The sequence below is a fragment of the Pyrus communis genome, chromosome 7, assembly GCF_041283825.1.
Source record: "Pyrus communis isolate YQ-2024b chromosome 7, ASM4128382v1, whole genome shotgun sequence".
Lineage (NCBI taxonomy): Eukaryota > Viridiplantae > Streptophyta > Magnoliopsida > Rosales > Rosaceae > Pyrus > Pyrus communis.
The window spans coordinates 16,935,343-16,959,147 of NC_142571.1; the positions used below are offsets into that span (position 1 = coordinate 16,935,343).

General features: G+C 37.6%; 1 protein-coding gene and 1 long non-coding RNA gene across 2 annotated transcripts; both read left to right on the forward strand.

The window, feature by feature from the left end:
• The first annotated feature begins 11,234 nt into the window (after positions 1-11,234).
• Positions 11,235-14,016, forward strand: LOC148695783 (uncharacterized). Its single transcript, XR_015963928.1, has 3 exons — positions 11,235-11,791; positions 11,913-12,931; positions 12,969-14,016. It is a non-coding gene; the product is annotated as an uncharacterized LOC148695783 (long non-coding RNA).
• A 7,483-nt stretch (positions 14,017-21,499) lies between these two features.
• On the forward strand, positions 21,500-22,339 carry LOC137735717 (BON1-associated protein 2). The gene has a single exon (XM_068475161.2). It carries the CDS (start codon positions 21,578-21,580, stop codon positions 22,112-22,114), a length of 537 nt encoding a protein of 178 aa, XP_068331262.2. The 5' UTR covers positions 21,500-21,577; the 3' UTR covers positions 22,115-22,339.
• Positions 22,340-23,805: the final 1,466 nt, after the last annotated feature.

The following is a 23,805-nucleotide window of genomic DNA, read 5'->3' on the forward strand; positions in this document are numbered from 1 at the left end:
CTAGTGCAAGAGAGTAAACTAATTTCCCAACACCCATCCAGGCCTGCTCTTCAATGCGATAAGGTAACCTAATTCCTCAACACCCATTTAGGTCTGATCTGTAGTGCCAGAGGATAAACTAATTCCTCAACACCCATATGGGTATATTTTCTAGTGCGAAAGGGTAAACTAATTTCCCAACATTCACTTGGATCTGCTCTCCAATAAGAGAGGGCAAACTGCCCATAAATTTCCACACAGCTACACGTTTTTTATGTGATTAGGTAACGATTTTCATATCCTACACATCTTTATGATGTTGTGATGCAAGCCATGTAACTCAAATGATTAAATATTCAAAGACCAGTTAAGCAACACATGGCCAGAGGGCATTAACTCACGACGAACTTAAACAGCTCGACGTTACAAGAAACCAAAGCTCACGACCATAAGTGACTCTAAGGGATTGTCGGCTTTTTTTCAAAGCAACGTGCCCAGCCGATGATCCTATGGCTAAAAGTTTTGTGAGACATTTCAAGCAAGCAAAGTTTCAAGAAAAATAAAGATAATGTAAAGTGAAGAAAGCAATTTATTGAATTTCTAGCAAATTGATAAACTTGCACGAAGGTTGCCAAAATCCAACATAAGCTAAACAAATAAGACTACTCAATTAGCAGCTTGGATGACCTTGGGTTCTCTAGTAGCCATCCTGCCTTATGCTACCACTTCACCTCAATAGTTTGCTCATCCGACACTTCATCTTCAGCAGCTCTGATCTTGGCCATCTACGACAACTGAGATATCAAACTTGAATAGTTCCTTCATTTTTGGCAAGAAGCATAATTGGGGCAGCATACAAAGAGCAAGCTTTGACGCCTCTTTAACAGCCAAATCCACTTTTCCAAGTGACTGACTTTCATTTCCACTCTTTATGGTAACGAGTCTTTTAAAAGCTGAGCTAGAATTAGCTCCAAACGGACGCTTCGATGCAAATCCGAACACTGAAGGCACCATAAAACTCCTATGATGGGCAATCATCTCAGCAGTGGTTAGGGTTACCTTAGAAATGACAGGCATTGCAGGCTTAGACTTAATACTCTCATTCTTCCCCTTAGGAGAAGTCAAATCAATGCCAAGTTTTTCAGTAGCAGACGAGCCCCATGAGCAGCAGAAGAAGTCTTTGGCTTTTTCTCAACCAATGGTTCTCGAGCAAGTGTTGAAGGTCTCTTCTTTCTACATTCATCAGCAGCAGGCTCTACAACAGCAATTGGACGAGCAATCGCCTCCTCCTTAATCTGCTTAATCTATTCCTTAAGAGGCAAACCATATTTCTTCTAACAAAGACGACTTAGCAGGAAGCACTCTTCATATTCGAATCTCCACAAGCAAAAGAAGACATTCAGTCACTTGAAGTCAAAAGTAACTGAACAACAATTTCAAGTAGACAAAAAAAGAAGCAGTTCAATTACCATCCATGAACTCTATTAGAACACGCAGCTTAGGCGAGGGGTCAGACTCCCACTCTCCGTTGGTCTTCAAGGTGTCCATCACCCACTCATGATCACCTTTGCTTAAAGCGTGAAACAACTTATGGCGACACCTCAACTGTTCCTCACCATCTGACATGCCTAACTGGCCCGTGTCAGATTCAGGTCCCTAGAAGGAGCTCAAACCCCATGCTTCGTTTTGTACTGCGCCTCAAGTTGTTGCCCTAGCTGAGCCAACAGCCTAAGCTATAGCCCCTGCCATGCCACCTCATCGGTCCACGCGACTTTCAGCCCCTGCTAGTTGACGTGCCGTACCACCCGATGGTTGCCCAGTAGCACACTACCCAAGAAAATTCAAAGAAAATTAATTTTTTCTTACCTTGGTGAGGTGTTGAAAAGAAGAAAAACAATGAGAAACAATTCTTTGTAAGGGCAAGCGAAGAAGAAGGCTAGGGGAAGGGGAATAAATTTTCTTTGTTTTTCTCTCTTTCTTGTATGGATGAAAATTGTTCTCCAGATTTATTTAACCCCCTGCCTAAGGCAGAATTAAATAAATATTGATAGAATTGGTTTCCCTTTCTTAGAAGAATTTATCTTTAAGTCAAAGTGGAAGATCTACATCAAATTAGGAAACAACTCTCTGCTTACCTGAGCAGTTTGAGACTTCTACACCTACTTCCCTTTTCTGCAAGCATCCTAGCAAGTGTAGGGGCATTTGTGGAGCCAAAAATAATCTCAAAAATGCAGAAGATGACACGTGGACTTTATCTCGAGAAAAATCATATTGCCCTCATTAAATGGGCAAGGCTCTCAAATGCTCGCATGCGCAGCTCAGTATCCCTAGCAGTTTAAGCAGCAGACTACGACTGCTCAAAACTCCCCTACTCGTGGCATGGAAAAGTCAAAGGTATTAAAGATATGGATTAATTACCATATCCTATCTTTAATACAATCCCAAATAAAAGATCAACTCTAGCAAGGATTCTCTATTCCAATCAATTAGGGATACTTCCACCATTATCCAAGATATTATCTCCTAATTAGTCAATAGGATGCCGCCATTGGTAAGGCTACTCCCTCACACTATGGTCGGCCCCCTCCTATAAATAGCTCAATCTCTACCGAATTTTGGTAAGCTTCTTGCTATACATACAAGCCCTAAACACTCACTCTTTTTAGAGAAACTAACTTAGGCATCGGAGATCCATTGGCCAAACCCCTCTCCCCCCGCCTCCCCCCCTTCATGCGCACATGAGGCCTTGGTCTTTGATCAAAGGTGTTGATTATTTTGTAGGTACAAATTCGTCAAGACTAAAGATGACGGATTTTTGCTACCACATGTAGGCCATTCCATCATATATAAGACTCTTATATTGATGAATATGTCCACAAATAAAACTTGAAAAACAAAAGTAAATAGATACAAATGAAAAGATAAAAGACTCATGAAAGTTAATCGATAACCGTGCAAATCTAAATTAAATAGATCAAAATGAAAAGTGAACAGAAGAGAGATAAAAGTTAGTATATATCTCTGGTAAATTATGGATACGAAGCTTTAGAACTTTATATGACTCAAGCTCTTCAAAGCTATCACCATACTCCATTTCATCTTGGTCACCAAATGTCTCATAACTTTGCATCATTTCTCTACATAAATCAAAATCTAACGCAATTTTAGATCATGATATGTCTTGTTTGTAATCATGTATAAAACAAACTAGCATTATGTCTCTTTTATAGTTAAGAGGAAAGATCTAGAATATTGTTTTTCAAAAAAAAAAAAAAAAAACAAAAAAAGTCGGCATAAATCTATGTGCAGTATTAAGTGTGGAATTATCAAAGAGACGAGCCAAAAATCCACTTCCAACAACACAAATCTTGTCCCCAACTTGTTAATTACCACTTGGATAGAACTACAGGTGTGGGGTGTTATCATCAAAGGCCCCAGTATTAGTTAGAGTGGGTTAGGACATTTAAACTCTTCTTGTCTCATAAATAAGGTCAATGTGATATATCAACTTAGGTTTTCATATGCTTTATTTATCTGGTTTTGTTCCTTTAGACACGGTTAGAAATGATCCATCCTTATCTTATATTAATTACTAGACGTTGAAAGAAATCTTCATAAACATATCTTACACGCATTTTCCGTGAAAAGATTCAGTACACGAAAAAATAGGACAAATTAAAAAAAAATTGGGGTGATTTTCCATATGTGCCACAAGTTTTCAATTTTCTCACATTGCTCCCTATATTTTTTAAATTTTAGCAAGTTAGACCTTTTTGTCTAGTGAATTAATTGAATTTTCGTTAAGTTGATTACATGGTGAGCATGAAACCCGTAAATGAGTTGATATGTAAGCCACATTTACACCACATTGACTTAAAAACTCATTGATTAATTAATAAATAGATGTGTATATTTAAACAACTTTAAAACGTTAGGGGGCAATGTGAGAAAATTGATATCTCATGGCCCATTTTAAAAATCACCTCTAAACTTTGAAAGTGTAAAATGTAATTAGCCCTTGTATTTACTTTGTTTCTAGATTTTTTTTGAGTGTTAGTGAGATAAGTTGTTAGTTGTTAGGGGAAATAGGGATCGGTGGGATCAAACCCACACCAGGGTGTATAAATATGATTGTTTTCAGCCACTACGGTAAAGCGCTGTCTTGTCTCTAAAAAATCTTTTGAACGATTCTTAGATGCAATCCAATCATGAATAAATGTATTTGTATGAGCAAAGAAGTTGATTAGTAAGCACCTTCCAAAATCAGACACATGAACATGAATAAAGAACCTGCTTCCTTCTCACCATAATCCAACGTTTTGAGTCCGGATCTGCTGCGGCTGTTCAAGTGTGAAAATCTATTTGATCTGTAAGGATCATTTAATTCACGGAGAACTTGTTATTGTTTTAACCTGGAGAAAGAATGATTCAAGCTTTGAAGATGTCCTCCAAAGCGGGAAAGAAGTTCCTTAAACTTGCAATGATGTTTTTTCTCCTCAAAAGAAGTTCCTTCAACTTGCAATGATGGCTTTTCTCCTCAAACCTTTCATTTTCAATCCTTAAAGATTGAAGCGGAATCTGGTGGTCTTTCACTAACATCATCGATATTGTTCCAATTTAAGGATTTGGATTCTCTTCTGAGCCCAAGGAAAGGATCCTCCTGACTAAGTAATGTGAGCAATTGGATATTTATCCAACGGTTACAAACAGGAAGGTCCCTTTAAAGTTATATTAATTATAGTCATTAGATGAAAATCCAACGGTCCACATTGCTTGGTTTTCATCCAACGGCCCACACTGCTTGGTTAGGAGAATCCTCTCCTTGGGCTCAGGAGAGGATCCAAATCCCCAATTTAACTACTTATTACTAGATGTTAAGTTTTATTTCAAAAAACCTCGGTAATATCAGAAGTAGAATCTCCCGTATATTATCTATATTATTTTATCATATGCCGCTGTAGGATCTTATTCTTTAACTGAATCCATATTATCAAGTCATAAGGCTGCGAATTGATGTGGGCACTGTTTATGTTTTTAAAGAAGTTTTAACTTCATCCCATGCATGTTGTAGCTCTCTTTTAATCTGTCGTACGTAAGGATTATGATGAACTTCAATCCGTAAGGATCGAGTGACAGAATTAAAAAGGATTAGCAAACAAACATCCACTCTTAAACTTTGAAAAATTAATTAAAATCGATTAGAATCGAAACCAAACACAACCTTCCACTGAAATAGAGAGAATAAAATAAAATAAAATAAAATAAAACCGAACCACATCATTCATGCGTATCAGAATTCACATGAACGCAAGAGATTTAGATTTGTTATGAAAGCCTGACATTATAGAACCAGATATGGTTTGCATGCCGTATATTAGACCTTTACTTTTTACGTGGTTAATTTCTTTCGAGGTTTTGCTTGTTTTAGTGGTCCTGTAGTTTCGGCCTGGACTCTGCTTACTGGTCCATACCAAAAATCGTGCTGCATCAGCAACCCAGTGGTAGGAAAATGAATCTGCGAATTGGAAACTGAAGAGGGTAAGTAAGAGCAAATGAGAAGGGATGAAGCCACAACTTATCACGATCAAAATCTATAACCACAACGTTTACAGTGGAAGCTATGCAAGAAGGATGAGCTTCTACACCTACACAAGAGGCTGACATCCTGCCGTAAAACACCTAGTCACAAAGCAACTTCTTAAGACATTATAATGAAGGATAGACCAAACCGTAGAGACAATAAACGTATCTTCCAAGAAATAAGACAACCACAATGTAGTATACTATAAAGTCTAGGAATTTCAGGAACTGTTCGAGTCCCAACTGAAATTCTGTGTGGATTAAAAATGGACTAAAGACTTTTGACTTGCCTCCTTCCGAGGTTTGGTCATTATCTATTGATGGAACCAATGACACAAAATGAAATAGAAGAACACCTTCGCTGTATAGGCGTGAGGGAATCCAACAGCGGAAGAAAATAGGAAGAGCAGAGTAAGTATTAACCCTGCTCTGATACCATGTAAATTTAGGATTGGCAAAGAAAGTATTTATCAAGAATAATTACTCTATTAATGATAGAATACTTGTATACAACAAAGAAACTATAAACTAGGAACTAATTTCTCTACAGCTATATAATAAAGGGAAAAAAAAAAAATCAATCAAACAATTGCAATATACAATATACATGCCATTGCCTATTCTATTCCCATATTGCAGTGGATTCTGATTTCTTTCTAACATTCTTCTCCCTTCTATCTTCCTGTCCTCGTGCTCCTTCATCTCTCCATGAAAGGCCAATGTCATGTACTTCAACAGGGGGCGTGGGAGGCTGCTGCTTGAGCATTTAAGCATCCTCATCTTCTCCCTATTGTGCTACATTGCCTTCCACTCTCCATTCATGACCAATGCAATGCAGTTCAGCAGGGGACGGTGATGGTGACGGTGTCTGCTGAAGAACTTGGACCACTTCGTCTTCTCCCCTTGCTTCTTGTTGCATAACTAGGGCCTGCCTTGAGTTTTTGGTGCCCTGGCGAACGATCCAAATGTGCCTTTTTTTCAATACACGAACATGTATATAAAAGAAATATTTAAAGAGGGTTGGAACCCAGTCGAAGCCAGGGGGAACGCTAAGCTTTCACGCCTATATTATATTATTTGAAGAAAAAAAAAATATAACAAGGGGACATAGTACCTAAACCTTGATGCAAAAGCATAATCATATACAACCACTCCAAGTAAAACTCCTTAAAATTTTAACCTTTAAGAAATCGTCTTCTTGCATTTTCGAAGCAACCGCATCAATTAATTATTATTTTGGTGCCCTGAGGACCTAAGATAGATCTGAAACGAAATTACGAATGCTTATCTAAAAATTGATTTGTGTGTAAGACTCACTTTATTAGTGAATATGTCAACAAGTGTGTTAGTTTTATGGATACATAAAACTTGAAAACAAAAGCAAATAGATACAAATGAAAAGTGAATAGAAGAGGTATAAAGTTAATAGATAAACCGTGAAAATCAAAATTAAATATATTAAAATGAAAAGTGAATAGAAGAGCGATAAAAATTAGTATATACTTCTGGTAAATCATGGATACGATTTTTTAGAACTGCAAATATTCAAGCTCTTCAACGATATCACCATACTCCACTTCATCTTAGTCATCAAATGCCTCAAAATTTTGCATCATTTTCTCCACATAAATCAAAATCTAAAGCAATTATATATCATGATATTCTTGTTTGTAAGCATGTACAAAAAAAGCTAGCCTTTGGTCCCTTTTATATTGAAGAGGAAAGATCTAGAATATCCTTTTTGAAAAAACAATGGGCATAAATCTGTGTCCAGTATTAAGTTTTGATATGCTTTATCTAGTTTTGCGTTGTGAAAATTAGATAACCAAAATTAAACTCATTAAGTCTCGAATTTTAGTGCTCGCAAGTATACGAATTGGATGATTGTATAGCATATAAGCACGGATATCATCCCACAGAGATCAAATTGATTCTAAAATTCTTACCAATTAAATTGAAACAAATTATAGTTGAGAACCTTTAACCAAAAAAAAAAAGAAAAGTTAAACATGATTTGAATTAAACTGAAATGAAATACAACTTAAAAATAAAATCCATAAAATAATAAGATTAAAATATAAGAAAAGAAAACCTAAGAAAGCTTTTCCCTCTTCCCTTCCTTGCTGCAACTCCCTATCTAAAATATGATTTTTGGTTCTGTTTTTGGTGGCTCTCCAACTTAACAAGGAGAAGTAACCTCCTTATATAAAACCCATGGCAAGAAGGCGTTCAAGAAAGAAAAATAACAATTAAAACCCGACTAAAATCCTATCACTAATTAACTTTAAGTCCTTATTAAAGAAAAGAAAAAATAAACAGAAATAATAAAAACTAGAAATTAAGTTCTCTCCTAAAGTCCATTGAATAGCATTCTCATGTCTATTTGATTCCAAAACCGCTCTGTTTCATCTTCTTATTGTAATGCACATGTCTTCGCGCAGCTAGTTAGCCCCATGCTCCACTAGAATTACTCTACACACCCAAAAAGCTTATTTTTCACTTCATTTCTACATAACTTCAAAATTGAAAGCCTATAAATTAAAATAATATAAATTAGTGCATTTAACCCTTTCATATATACAAAATCCAAAGGAAGTATATGATAAAAATATATGAAAATATGCACACATCATTTTGTTCCATTGGACACGTTTGGAAATGATCTACCTTATGTTATCTTAATTACTAGACGTTGAAAGAAATCTTCACGAATTAACTCTTACACACATTTTTCGTGAAGAGATTCAATGCATGAAAAAATAAGACAAATAAAAGAAAAGGAAATGTAACCTAATAGAATTAGCATACTATAATAAATATAATAAACCATCTTTGTAAAAACTCTTGTTTTTATTTTTTTTTTAATTTTTTTTTATTTTTTATTTTGTAGTCTTCGTTTTATCTAGTGCTAACTACATTTGACACCCTCCATGTTTACAGTGATCCAAAATGGGTCACGAATTTTCAATTTTCCCACATTGCTCTCTAAGGTTTAGCAATTTAGACATTTTGTCTAGTGAATTATTTAAATTTTCGTTAAATTGTTGATATGGTGAGCATATAACTCGTAAATGAGTTGATATGTAAGCCACATTTACACCACATTGACTAAAAAAACTCATCGATTAAATAATAATTAGACCCCCAAATATACAAAAGGAGTAAACTGATACAATTTTAAAACTTTAGGGGTCAATGTGAGAAAATTGATATCCCATTTTGCCCATTTTAAAAATCACCTCAAACCTTGAGGTGTAAAATGTAGTTAGTGCTTTTATTTACTTTGGTTCTTGATTTATTTTTCTTTTATTTTTTTTTTATTTTTTATTTTTGAAAAACGATAGTGTTACTGGTTAAAATTGTTAGTTGTTAAGGGTAAGATGGATCAGTGGGATCGAACCCGCACCAAAAAATATTGACATGATTGTTTTCTGGCACTGCAGTAAAACTCCATCTATGTTTCTTGAAAATCTTTAGAACAATTCTTAGATGCAATCTAATCATGACTAAATGAATTTGTATGAGTAAAGAAGTTGATCAGTAAGCACCTCGAAAAATCAAACACGAGAATATAAATAAAGAACCTGCTTCATTCTCTTCATAATCCAACGTTTTTAGTCTGATCCATTGCGGCTGTTCAAGTGTGAAAATCTATTTGATCCATAAGGATCATGTAATTCTCCGAGAAGTTGTTCTTAATTTAATTTGGAGAAAGAATGATGGTTTTTCACCTCAAACTTTTATTTCATTCAACCCACAATGATGGTTTTTCACCTCAAACTTTTATTTTCAATTCGTAAAAGTTGAAGTGGAGTCTGATGGTCTACCGCCAACATCACTGATATTGTCCCAACTTACCTACTTATTACTAAGTGTTGAGTTTTATCACAACAGACACCGATGATTTTAAAAGTAAAATCTCCCATATGTTATGAGTTATAGCTCGTGGACCTAGTCAGGAATGAACACTTCTCTGGGCACTTGGATGAGAGAAGACATATTCCTGAGGGCCAAGCCGAGAGTGCACACTTCCCGAATGCTTGATTCATGGCGGGTTGAGTGGTAGCTTACTAAGTCGTTGACGGAAAAAGTCATGATCAGTCTTTGTCCTACTTTTGGACACCTTGTCTAGGGTGCACTGGGTCTCGATGTGCTCAAAGAGCTAATTCACCAAGATCATCTGTTGTGCAAGGGCACTGGTTAGGTTGACGACATGTCGGCACGGGTGTTGTTCACCATTTGGGTTGAAAGAGCTCGAATGATGGGCGTCTACATGAGTGGTGAAAGTATAATGAACTGAATGTGTAAACTTGGACCTGAAATGGGCAAACCTGGGGAAAAATGAGGTGAAAATATCTCTGTTTCAGTCGCCGATCCGATGACCAGAATTCGGGCTAGCTGAATCAGTCTTAGACCAGTCTAGGCCATGGGACGAGTAACTGGAGCAAGTTGTGAAGCGGGCCAACCCGCTTGGTTGGCTAGGCTATGCACTAGGGCACTCTAGGTTTATACGTGGGTTGCCTACCCGTGAGCCTGTGCTGCAATGGTTGCGACTTAGGCTTAGGCATATGCAACCTGGGTTGATTGGCCTGCTGCTGTATTACTTCTTACGGTGGGCTGGGTTTCCTGCCCTTAGCCTGCTATGACAGCTGCTCCAATTTAGGATAATATCTTGGGATAATGGTGAAACTATCACTAATTGATTGAAATAAAGATTACTTACTTGATAGAGTTGGCCTTCAATTGGGAATGTATTAAAGATAAGATTTGACAATTAATCCCCATCGTTAAAACCTTTGACTTTTCCATGTCATGAGCAAGAGAGTTATGGGCAGTCTTAGTCAGCTGCTTAGACTTCCAGGGATGTTGAACTGGGCATTGAAGTATTTGAGAGCCCTGCCCATTTAATGAGGGCAATCCTGTATTTCTTGAGAAAAAGTCCACATGTCATCTCCATAATTTTTGGAATTATTTTTTTCTCCACAGTAACCATCTAGTATACTTTCTTATTTAGCATTACAACAAGTTGTTTTACACCAACTTATACATATACTTGGTTTCCCTAACATGGATAATTAAGATTGCATGAAATACATTAGAATATACCAACATCAGTTTATTCGTACAAACTTGAATGACATTCCACGCAATTTCAATTCAATGTTTAGAAAAAGAAGAAGCAATTAACTTTTCAAATTATATAACAAACGCATTTGTGTAAAGAGTTGAGTTTTCGTAACAAATTGTGCAAATTCAATTCCAAGCATGACTCGAGAAAATTCTCCAACCACACCACAATTGGATTTCCTCCACAATTAGTTGCAAGTCAGGTGGTCAGAAGAGATGTGTGAATGTGTGTCTATCACATAGACGTTACAACGTTTGTGTATTCGTAATATAAAAATTGATCACTCGTGAGAGACTATCCATATGCTATATTTATGTAGAATATTTATTCACACAAGAATAAGAAGGATAGAATAAGGATTACATGTATTGCTGGAGCACTTTCATGTGTAGTAGCCGTACCAAAAAATTTCTCCACGTGATGATTGAAAAATAAGTAGAGATAATCCATATTTTCAGAAAGTTCAACTACGCAATAAATTGTAAGAACCAGTTGCTTGGAAGTTTCTCACCGCAATAAGAAGGGTGAACTAGTGTAAGTTTCTATTAAGGGTACAAGTCAGCAATACAGTTAAAAATATAGTTAAGCAAGTTTTTTAGTATTTGCTTAGAGTTGTTAGGCTTACTAGTATAAAAACAAAATGTGTAATCTTCATTCTTTCAGTCAATACAAAAGCATATTTCTTTCTCTATACTCTCTCTCTCTCTCTCTCTCTCTCTCTCTCTCTCTCTCTCTCTCTCTCTAAAAATCTCTGTGTTCATCCTTTCTTCTTAATTTTCCCTTCAATTCCCAAATATTGCAATGTAGTTAACATGATATCAGGTATCAGAGCCATCAGGCTCACACCATGGATTCTGGTGGTTCTGTTTTTTTCTTTTATTATTATTAGATTTCATCTTCTAGTTTTATTTTCTCTTCAGATTTTCTTGAATTTTCCATCAAGTTCTTCGGTGTTTCCTTCTTCTCTTTGATCCCCGAATTAGAGAAGGAAGCAAAATCAATTTCTTACTTAGTTTTTTATGGATGCGAGTCGGCTGAGAATGAGCGTTCTTGTGGAGATCCTTGGTGCCACCAACGTGTTCCAGGCGGATCTATTTCTTGAAGGTTTGGCCCAATTTCTTGTTGTGTTCAGAGACCTAAGTTACTTGCTTAGTTTGATCTCTGCAAATTGCCTTTCGGGAAGCAAAATCGCTTAGCAATTTGATATGGGTTCATTTTTTTCAAGAGAAATTGCAACCCAGACGACGACATCAACAACTTTATCCACATAGAGATCAAATTCGGGTTACTAAGAGATGAAGCTTTGATCATTCCCAATTGGGTTTTGGAAGTTCGATCAGAATCCATCACAAGGGCTCTCAAAAGAACAACAGCATTTGGGTAAGAAAGACCTGAAATTAGATAGTTTTCGGTGTCCTGCCTATCGTTGGCTACATGGACGGAAAGGATGATGCTCCCACCTATGTCACAACACGAAGACGAAGATTATTTCCTTGCAAAGAGATCTATTGTAGAAAAGGCATATGGGGTGTTGACATCATTAGGAAGGGAGATGGATATAATCAGACCTTTCGATATTGTCTGCGAATTTGATATGTGCTCTGCTTTCTGGTGTGGAAGAAAGTTTAGACTTTTGTGTAGTCTAAATGTTTGACGAAATGCCTAGCTCAGAATTTTCTTGTGAAGGTTAAGTTTTTTCAGCCACTTCTTCTGAATTTCTTACTATGATTCTTTCAGTATTTTATAAATCAGTTAGTTTGTTGTTGTGGGTATGAAGTTATTCAGTTGATATGTTGAGATTCTTCCAGTTGAAAAGGGCTTGTTTGTGATATTTGCTTTCAAGATTCTTCATTGTTTCAAGATCCATGTTTGTGATATTTGGATTCAAGAATATTGGTCATTGTTGGATTGTGCAATTTGTATGGTGGTGTCCAGTTCTTTCTTTGCTTCATTGATATTCTACAAGTTTATTGGGTTTTGATATTTCTGTAACTCTTGATATATTTGGAGAAATGGGTGTGAATTCTTGCATTCTGGCATGTATAATTTTCTGGTTATTCAGATTATGGTTTGTGCCAAAATGAGAAGTGTAATGCATGAGAAGATTGTTCAAGTGCTTATTGAGGAGTTTGTGCAATATGTTTTCTTATTACAACTTATAATGTCAAGTCTAACGAACTCAGTTGTTAGCATGTATCTAGAGTAAGTCCAGTTATACGATGAAGTTTGAAGAAGTTGATAACGGTAAATCCCAGGAAGGGTAATTCCGTGATGTGAATAGGTAAAACCCACGAAGGGTAAAAGAAGTTGTTAACAGTAAATCCCACGAAGGGTAATTCTATGATGTGAGTAGGTAAATCCCATGAAGGGTAATCCTACATAGATGTTGATTTTCTGTTGTTGAAATTGTGAAGGCCGATGCCATTGTTCAAAAAAGTTGTTTTTTGGTAATATCCACAAAGGGCGATCCCGTGGTGCTATATAGTTAAGGTCGATGCCACACTATAGTTTGTTAATTTTCTGTTTTTGTAAATATTAAAGGCCGAAGCCAAGTTGAATGAGATTGTTGACAGTAAATCCCATGAAGGGTAAACCCGCAAGAAATTGTTATAATCGGCATGAGGGTGTGTTACAACTTTATAAGAGGATGTTCTTTATGAAGCTCTTGTCAAAGGCAGAGGAATATTAGACTTTTGGATGTGTGGACAATCACTTATGTTTGAAAAGGGTTCGACTATTGGACAAGATGCTGTGAACAAGGCTAAAGCATTTGATGAAAAGCATCGGTTGGCAGCAAGTGCATCAGAGAAGCTCATTTCCTTTGACATGAAAGTGGGGCTTGCAGAGAAATTGACAGTAGGCATTTCTGTGGTTAATGAGAAAGTGAAGTTTGTTGATCAGAGGCTTCATGTCTCAGATAAAACAATGGTAGCAGTATTTGCAATAGAGAGAAAATTGAAATATACGCGGTCAGCTGTCAAAAAAATCAGGCATGTGATCGTTTGAGTAGCTTGGTTAAATGGTGCTTTTGGTAAGGGGGCAAAGGTAGGATAAGTTGCAGGTACCTAAAAAAAAAAAAAACAAGAGGAAAGTTTCATATGGCTGTCTCAAATTTGCAAGATTGATGATGGTTCAACTCTATGTTATGTTTTCTGGTTTCATAGTAGTGATTACAGATGTTCTTCCAATCTCAAACTGAGTTTCCCCAGTTGAGATTAAGGGGGAGTATTACAAGTCAGCAATACAGTTAGAAATATAGTTAGCAAGTTTGTTAGTATTTGGTTAGAGTTGTTAGGCTTACAGTATAAAAACAAAGTGTGTAATCTTCATTCTCTCTCTCTCTCTCTCTCTCTCTCTCTCTAACTCTGTGTTCATCCTTCTGTGTTCGTCCTTTCTTCTTAATTTTCCCTTCAATTCCCAAATATTGCAATGTAGTTAACAGTTTCTCTAAAAAAAACTCAGACTTATTTAAAGGCCTAAGACCATCTCCAAAGGAGATGTCAAATTTAAACAAAAATTTTAAATTTGATAGCTTATGTGGCACTTTGACATTAATTTTTTTTTTCTCCACCTAACATGTCAAATTAAATTATTATTTTATTACATTATTTTCTTTTCTTTATTTTTGTTATATATATATATATATATATATATATATATATTTTTGTGAAGATCTGTTTTATATTTTAAAGAAACATTAAATTAATAGAAAAATAGTAGTTTGAAGCAAAGGGAACACCTTCTGCAAAAATAATAGTGACATGGCCTTTTACTTCAGTGGGCATTTCACCGGAGCAAATCTTGAGCAAAAACTCTTCGAGTTTGTGCAAGATCGACTTCCCAGTTGGATTCTAGGTCACGCTCTGATTGCACTCTATGAAATCCGCCTCCACTGTTGTCGTTGCTGCCACTTGGATATGATTTGGATTTTTGTGCGAGACTGAGTTTCCAATTGAATTCTAGGTCATGCTCTGCTTGCACTCTTTGAAATCCACCTCCACCATCGCTGATGTTGCTTCCACCCACTTCGTCTCTAGCGTAAGTCATCTTCTGTGAGTTGGATTGGGCATTGGCGCATTGTGGAGGTGCTGGATTCACATTTGGTGGAGACTAGGATTTTTCAATTTGGAGGTTTTCAAAAGCGATGATTTTTTAGTCGAAATTGATCCACATAGTGTGTGATGGATGGGAAATCAAAGATTTTCTTTGTGATTGCAGTTCGTGAGCTTGGTCTTGGTTCAACAAGAACATGTGTAGAGTGAGAGAGGGTAAAAAATTTAATAAAAAAGATTTAGTAATTAATTAAAAATTATTTGAAGCTGACGTGGGTCTTTCTCTCCTTTCTCACGCTCTTCCCTCAACACTCCTATATAACCTCCTACCCACACCTCTTTCCTCCCAACGGCTCTCACCATAATTCCCTCAGTTCATCAAACACTTACACGCATTCTTCATCCACCATGGCAGTCAATTCCCGGACGCTCGAAATCAAGGTGATCTCCGCCGAGAACCTGCAATTAGATCGAAAACCCACTAAGAAAAACGCCTCCGTGGCCGTCCGGAGTGACATCAACACCCAGTTCCGCACCAAGGACATGGACACCAAAGGCGGGGGCCCACCCACGGTGGAACGAGAAGCTCATGCTCGACTTGCCAACGCACTCGAAGTCCATCACGGTGGAGGTCCAATGCAAGACTTCGTCCGGTGTCAGGACGATCGGGACGGCGACGATTCCAGCATCGGATTTTGTTGGCGGTTAAGTGCCGGAGGGTTACCTGCATTTTTTAAGTTACAGGCTTAGGAATCACAAGGGGGAGAGGAATGGGATTATTAATATTTCTGTGAGGATGAAGGTTCCGGAGATGTACGCTTGTGCAAGTTCAACGACGTGGTCTCACTCAACGAAGGGGTTTCTGGCATTGCGACCGGAGTTCCGGTTTGGTATGGTTAATGTTTTGTGCGTAAATATTAGAGGACTTGGACTTTTGGTTAAGGAAAATACAAATCGATGCAAACCATGTAATTCGTTGTTACAATACTTGATTTTTTTTTTTTTTTCATTTTTTGTTTTGATTAAAAGAAATTTTCTCAATATATTAGTGATTGTTATTCTATATTATCAACGCCCACCATTTCCTCTATTTTTCTGCTTGCACAACACATTTACAATGTGCCGGCAGCAGACAGCAGTATTACAGATGCATTATATATACACTAAACCAATTTACGCAGAACAAGAGAGGGAAACGGTGTCAAATTCATTGTGATATTGGAAACAGCTGACAGCGGCATCCGTCGAGTAACGCACACCACCTTTGACTTGATTAACCAGTGGTTGGGAGAAACACGTTACTGAAAAACCTAACAACTAAGGCAATGCACCACTTTCTAGTGATATTCTACCATTGGTCGTTTATTTACTATTTTTTAAAAAAAAAAAAAACAATATTTTCTATTCTAAGGGAGAAGGGGTGGGCTTAACCTCACAATGGGCTAGCAATAATGTGGTTCAAAATAGCATGTAACGAGAATTGAACCTAAAATCTCTTACTTACAAGCGAAGATGAATATCATTAGACCGTAGTATTAACTGGCTACTTACTAGTTACCTTGTAAAAATTTGTGGGCCCAATAAAATTGTTGATCTCTGAATTAAAAATTCAAAGTAAATGTTCTTTCGTGTAATACCATTACAATTACGTTCAAAATATTGAGTTTAAACGGAAATAATGATGAAAATTAATTTTAATAGAATTACCCAAAAAAAAAAACCATTGCATTGTGACAAATTCAAAAACCAATACACAAATTTTTAATTAATGGACCAAAGCTCTAATTCTACTTAAACTTAAAGGCCAATCCAATTTTGCTTTTAAAAATGAAAATGTCTAGTTACCTTAAATCTTCTTTTTGAATGCCTAATCCTTCATGAAAAATAATCCCCCACGCATTAATTAAGCATAGTAACCATCTATTATATTTTCTTTTTAGCATTACAACAAGTTAGTTTACACTAACTTTATATAATATATCGATTATGGTTTCCCTAATATCAATTTTGGGTTTGTAATTAAATATTAAAGTCCTATGTTCACCTCAAAATGGCCTGGCAGAAACGTTCATTAAACATCTTCAATTGATCGCTCGGTCATTGCTCATATTTACCATACTCTCGACCCTTGCCTAGGACCATGCACTACTTTAGCTATGTTAATCCATAGCTAAAGTAGTGCATGGTTCAAATAGGATTGGGTGGCGTTCATACTTATGTGCCAATGGTCCTAGGCAGTTACAGTTGGTAATTGGGTTCAAAATAGGATTGAAGCGTTCGTTAAACATCTTCAATCCTATTTGAACGTTATAGTTGATAACTGGGTACAAACCTGAAGCATCATACTTATGCATTTTGGGTGTACATTATATGTGCCAATTCTGCTGCCGCAATATACCACTATGGGTCCTCAGAAAAGGATATGAATCAATGTCGATTATGATTCTCCTACGCCCTTGCAAGCGATTATGTCACTTCAATGAGACAATATTTCCAGCATTAGGGGGAGATCAGAACGTCACTAAAAAATGAAGCGAATTATCGTGGACATCCCCACTATGTCTCATCTCGATCCTTGATCTAGATCATTACAAAGTTACCAGACACTTTCTCTAATCTAGTAAGTGTGACAAGATCACATATACCGCCTGCAAACATGCTTGCAAGGAAAGACATGTTTACTAGATTAGAAAAGGACGGGACGCTACTAACGTGTATCGGACATCCCCTTAAGGTAGGTTGACCGCACCTAATGGCCGATCCCAGTAGCCGCTAAATCAACTAGTCCTCTGCCAAAAGCGCGACAGATCACTCAGTTCAAAGGATTCGCCTCCCCCAAAGTAGATGAACATGGCACGAACAAATCTTTCCCTCAATCACTGTCTCAATCATTTTCATCTCATGAGATTAAATCCAGAATATTCCTATAACCTGAAGTTCTTGGTCCAGTATACTAGTTTACATGAGATATGGAATTGGAATGAGATTATCATCGATGATATTTCAATTATATTTTACTTACCAACATAAATGAAAAACGACGATATCGAACTATGTTTCATTGATTATTAATAATGTAAAACTGAGTGGTCAATTAAAAATAAACAATCCATGTCGAATTAGATGAATTAAATAGTAAGATATAACGCCACCTTATGGCAAAAGACTTCTCTCATACGCCATGTGATTGATTGCAGCACATAAACGTGGTTGTAACGTATCTCTAGGATCATGATATGAAATTGTTAATCCTAAAAACTACTAAGCCTATGTGGTGCATAGGCCGAGTAACTAATAAGCTAACTACGTCATTCGATTATGTGCGGGGAGTGCCAACTCGACGACCGAGCTTGGCCAGGTAGTTAAATGTGTTGACGTTGCTGACTTCTTGATCTTGCAACTGTGGCCGAGGAAGGAACACATCTCGGCCTTTGGGTTCTAGAGCCTGAAGACAAGGCTGCTAGTTCTGCAAAGTTCAATTTCAAATTTAGCTTTCAATGTGCCAAATGTAGTAACCTGGTAACACCTCACTTCCCCGAGAAGGCTGATGAAATGACCTATACCAACAAGGACTCGAAAATACTTGTTGACCGAGACTTGGATAAATAACTAGTCGGTCTTGAAGCAGTGCAGTTTATCCAAACTGAAGGTGCTCCTCGATCAGCTAATTCTACAGCTTCAGTGTTGTTTATCCAAACTGAAGATGTCGCCAGTTGCTTTCATAATGTTGTTTATCCCAACTGAAGATGTGTTGGCGGGAAGAAAAGAGAGAAAGATAAAATTTTCAAGGTTGTTGAATTGGAGGGGGCTTGAATAATGCACTTCCTTCTCTATTTATAGTAGCCAACCCCCTCATGGTCGAGCTAGAATCGTATTCGGATTATAACTCCTCAACCTAATCTAATTAGGTCTCGTCAATCCTGACTCTAATAGGACTCTGAACCAAGCTTTAAAACAAACCAGATTCATCACTTAATTCTCAGCATCCTTAACTTTACGACTCCCCGTTGCACTGGGTTTCGACTGCTTCACTTTTATTTGAATCAATTCCCTTTGCAATAGGATTCGGCCAACCTTAGCTGAATGGCCCACAAGAAACTTCTAGATAAATGCCATTGGGCCAAGAACCAAACATTGGCCCCTCGCTTCTGAGGTCTTCGGCCTGCAAGTCCTGACCGAGCCTCAACCTTGAAGAAATGAAATAATCCTTTAGCACATTCCTAATAAACCAGATAATACCAAAGACCTCAAATGCTCCAACCACCCAGGCGCATTTATTGAGCATAATTGCACGATTTCTTAAACATGTTAGATTCCTTTCCACGTGGCAGTTTCTCAGCTTACCTGTTTGTCTTTAATAATGACATTCGAAGCGTGCAAACATCAAAACGTCCCTTCACCATAAACCTTGCCGTCATACTCAAACGTGCATCCTCAATCTGTGAACTTTTCGATTTTTTCATCTAGATTCTTTGGATATCCGTCATGATTACAAAACTCTCTGGTCGATTTTACCCCTTATTCTTTTAAAACTAAATTGTTGATCTTCCTCCCAACTGCTTATAAATACTCAGCTCATTTTCATTTGGATTTTTACGCTTTCAAAACCTCCAAACACTCTTGCTATTTACTCTCAACCCAGAAAAGAAGCCAAACTTCGAAATCCAAAAACCTTCAAACCTTCATCAATGGCTACCAACACCTTCATTACTAAGCTTGCCGAGGAATGCAATAAGTACAGGGACTTTATCAAACGAAACGCCATCAAGTCCTTTTAATCCGAGGGTGATTCGAGCGCCCTCCACCAAACTCTAGGATCACTTTTCAAGGATAACATCCCAAAGTCAATTACTAACATGTTGAAGGCCCACTGCCTTAAACCCATATTCTAAGGGTACAACTAGTCAAAGTGGGAGTGGGCCAGACGTTAAGGAGATTGGCCCTCGACCACTACAGCCGGGGCAGCCTAGGTCACTCGCATGAAGCCTCTCTTCGACGATGAGTGGAAAGCCCTTGGAATTTTTGACGCCATCAAGCTTTCGACCCGTGAAATTATCATGGATCGAGAACTTCTAATGGCGACCTTAAGCTTCTGCTGCTCGGCCACCAACACGATGGTTATTCCTCTCGGGCCTATCGACCCTACTGTGCTAGATGCTACGACCATACTTGGCATCTCCCCCCCGGTCTCCTAGTCGACGCTACTCTCTCGCAGTACGAATTCGACCTCAACCTGAAGGCAATTTTTGACGATTGTGCCGTTGAAGTCTTGACCAAGAAGACTGAAGTCAAGCAGTTCGATCCTAGACAACCTTGCCGACCTCTACACGGAGTCACTGCCCAACCCAAGTCTACCTTCCAAAAGATTGTCCAAGAAATTGGTATGCATAACTTTCTCGTTTACAATGCTTGTAGTTTCATTTGGAAATTCTGTCAAACTCATGAGGAGTATCCAGAAGTATGCTTACTTGACCTTAATGTATTCCTTTTTCCTATGCTTAAGAACACTTTCCCACTGGGTTTTTGCTACCTTACTAGGTTTTGACAAGGCACCCATCCTAAGCAGGTCATACCCTTGAATACGTTCTACTTACGTCATGAAGATGTATAGTTTCGGCTTAATGCAACTTCTCACTTTTCTCCTTTGACTACGGGCTTTTGTCCCACCTTAAGTTTGCCATAGCGAGGTTTTGTGAGTTTTACCATCTATACATTCTTCCGTTGGTTGTGAGACTCACATTCGCTACTTTTGTCAACTAGACGAGACGACTTTATCAATTGCTTCTACATTTGCCTGAAGATCTGATGCGCCATCTACTTGAGTATTTGCACACTCAAAAGGGGGAGTGTTGTGATATACATTCTAATACATATTGTGATTGTGTAAATCCTAAGTAGAGATAGATTAGGAATCCCTTGGGATCTAGAAAATCTTTCCTAACAGACTTTATATTACTTGTTGAGCAAGTTTCTATCCTCTTTAGAGCATCTCCAGTGAAGTCCCTAAATAGGGAAAACCACAGTATAAAATGAGTATAAAACAAATATAGAGACAAAAATGAATCTCCAATAGATCGGATGGTCAGTCCCTAAAGTATAGGGACTTACCGAATACATAGTATATGTCCTCCCATATAGGGACTGTATAGGGATAATCTTAAGTAAAAAAAATATGCACCTAATCAAACTATCACGTAAAATCATAAAAACTCTAAATTTAGGGATTCTATTATAAGGACTTTACCATTGGAGGCAATATTCCTTTAGGAACACAAAAATTTCCTTTTAAGTCCTCACATGAGTACTTAAAAGTAGTGGTGGTAATCCCTAAATAGGGACTTCAATTGGAAATACTCTTCTTACTATAAATAAAGGTACAATGACTAGAGAATAACACACAAAATTCCTCAAAACTATTCTCCACTCTCTTTCTCTCTATGACATGCCCATCTCCCCAACCCCCCCCCCCCCCCCCCCCAACAACCAGTTGAATGGAAGTTTCTCTATATAAGAAGCGTGAACAAATTACATGGAAGTTTCTCTTTAAAAAACTCGTAACTCGTTTAAAGGTCCAAGAGTCAATTTGGAAAACCAATCCCAACTAGGAAATTACACTCCACCCACCACTTTCGTATCCATTCAAAATTCAGCGCGTATTGTATTTCATCCTCCAATTTGGATTCCACAGAAACCACGTGGGTGTTTCTCTCTCCTTTCTCACACCCTTCCCTCAACCCCCTATATAACCTCCTACCCACACCTCTTTCCTCTCAACGGCTCTCACAATTCCCCTAACACAAGCAATTCATCAAACACTTACACGCACGCTTCATCCAACATGGCAGCCAATTCCCGGACGCTCGAAATCAAGGTGATCTCCGCCGAGAACCTGCAATTAGATCGAAAACCCATCAAGAAAAACTCCTTCGTGACCGTCCGGACCGACACTAACAGCCAGTTTCGCACCACGGAGATGGACACTGAAGGCGGCGCCTACCCACGGTGGAACGAAAAGCTCGTGCTCGACTTGCCAACGCACTCGATGTCCTTCATGATGGAGGTCCAATGCAAGACTTCGTCCGGCGTCAGGACGATCGGGACGGCGACGATTCCGGCGTCGGATTTTGTTGGCGGGTACGTGCCGGAGGGTTACCTGCATTTTTTGAGTTACAGGCTGAGGAATCACAAGGGGGAGAGGAATGGGATTATTAATATTTCTGTGAGGATGAAGGTTCAGGAGATGTACGCTTGTGCAAGTTCAACGACGTGGCCTCACTCGGCGATGGGGTTTCCGGCGGCTGGGAACAGTAGTTTTGGCGGCGGCGTTGTGACCGGAGTTCCGGTTTGGTATGGTGCATATCAGAAAAATAGTTGAAGAACCAAGTCACAATATTTTGAGCGTAAATATTAGAGGGTTTAGACTTTTGGTTAAGGAGAACACAAACTCAATTTGATGCATTCATTTAATTCATTGTTACAACACTTACTGTTTTTGTTTTGATTAAAAGAATTTTTCTGAACATATTATGGTGATTGTAATTCTTATTATCAATTCTCAGATGTAATTGATCTGGTAAACGAAAACGAGGAATTGATCTCATACCGGTTCTTACACTGCTATTTTCCCAACTTCTCTAATAATGTACAGAAAACCCATTTCCTTAACCACGGTGGCTCAGTGGTTGGGAACGAATTCCAATATCGTATTTCACACGATACATCTTGGGTTCCATTGCTGACGTTGATGAATCACACAATGGTGGCCAGGGGCAGATGGGGCGTTGGGGGTGTGCAAACGATGCAGTGGCACAATTGGGGGCCCCAAAATTTTTGATCCTCCTATATATTCATATGAGTATGAATTTCTATAAAAAAAAAAAAAATTTTATTACATCGATATAATTTTACACTAAGAGAAGAGAGAGTTTGGCTATAAGCCACACAATAGACAACCTAATTTGGTATTGAATTCGCTATCTACGATATTCGAACCTAAGACCTCTCACTTCCAAGTGAAGACCGTAATACTGAATGGTTTTTATAAAAAAAAAAAAAAGTTTTAAATTAAAACGAAAAATCATCATCGTAAGATTTTATCTATATTACAATTGATCACGTAGAGGTTATACTTTTTTTTTTTTTTTGTACAAACGATATTTTCTACACTAAAGAGAAGGGGGTGGGCTTAGCCTCATAATGGGTTAGCAATAATTTGGTTCAAATTCTCCTTTGGCGAGACTCGAACCTAAGACCTTTCACTTACAAGTGAAGAAAAATACCACTAAATTGTAGTACTAAGTGGCAATAGAGCTTATACTTAATATGTTAATTTTATAGTTTTCTATACTAATAAAAACTTGTGAATTACTTTCTTCCACTTTCCTATTAAACGATAAAAAACTAACTAGTGTATTATTTTCGTCTACAAATACAAACATACTTTCATATCTCTCTTTCAGTTGTGCTCCATTTTTTTCACAGATGAACCCTAAATCATGATTTTATGTTGAAAATTATTCAATTAGTAAGAGTGAGATATGGATTTCAATTAATTTTGATTATTGATTGTTGAGCTTTATGAATATATCGTCCAATTTTTTTTTTTTTTTTAAATAAGGAGGGCCTTTTTATTAAATTTGCACAAGGCCCCTAAAATGTCAGAGACGGCCCTGACCAGGGGAGACTGAAATGCCTTTGTTAGTTTTTCTTATCCTAAAATACTAGATTGTCGTGACGAAACCACCAACCGGTCCCATGTAAAAAATTTAAAAAAAAAAAAAAAAACACTTCCTCTGATTTTTGGCTTAAACAACTTATGTACAATATGCCCACAGCAGGCAGCTGTACTACATTTATATTATATATACTAAACCAATTTACGCAGAAGCGAAACGGTGGTTCAAATTCGCTATGGTATTTGAAACAGCTGATAGCGGCAACGGTCGAATAACGCACACCACCTTTGACTTGATTAACCAGTGGTTGGGAGAAACACGTTACTGAAAAACCTAAGACAATCTACCACTTTCGAGTGACATTCTCTCACTTGTCGTTTATTTAAAGTTA

Coding starts and splice junctions, on each gene's coding strand:
- LOC137735717 (XM_068475161.2), top strand. CDS start 21,578: ATGGCAGCCAATTCCCGGACGCTCGAAATCAAGGTGATCTCCGCCGAG.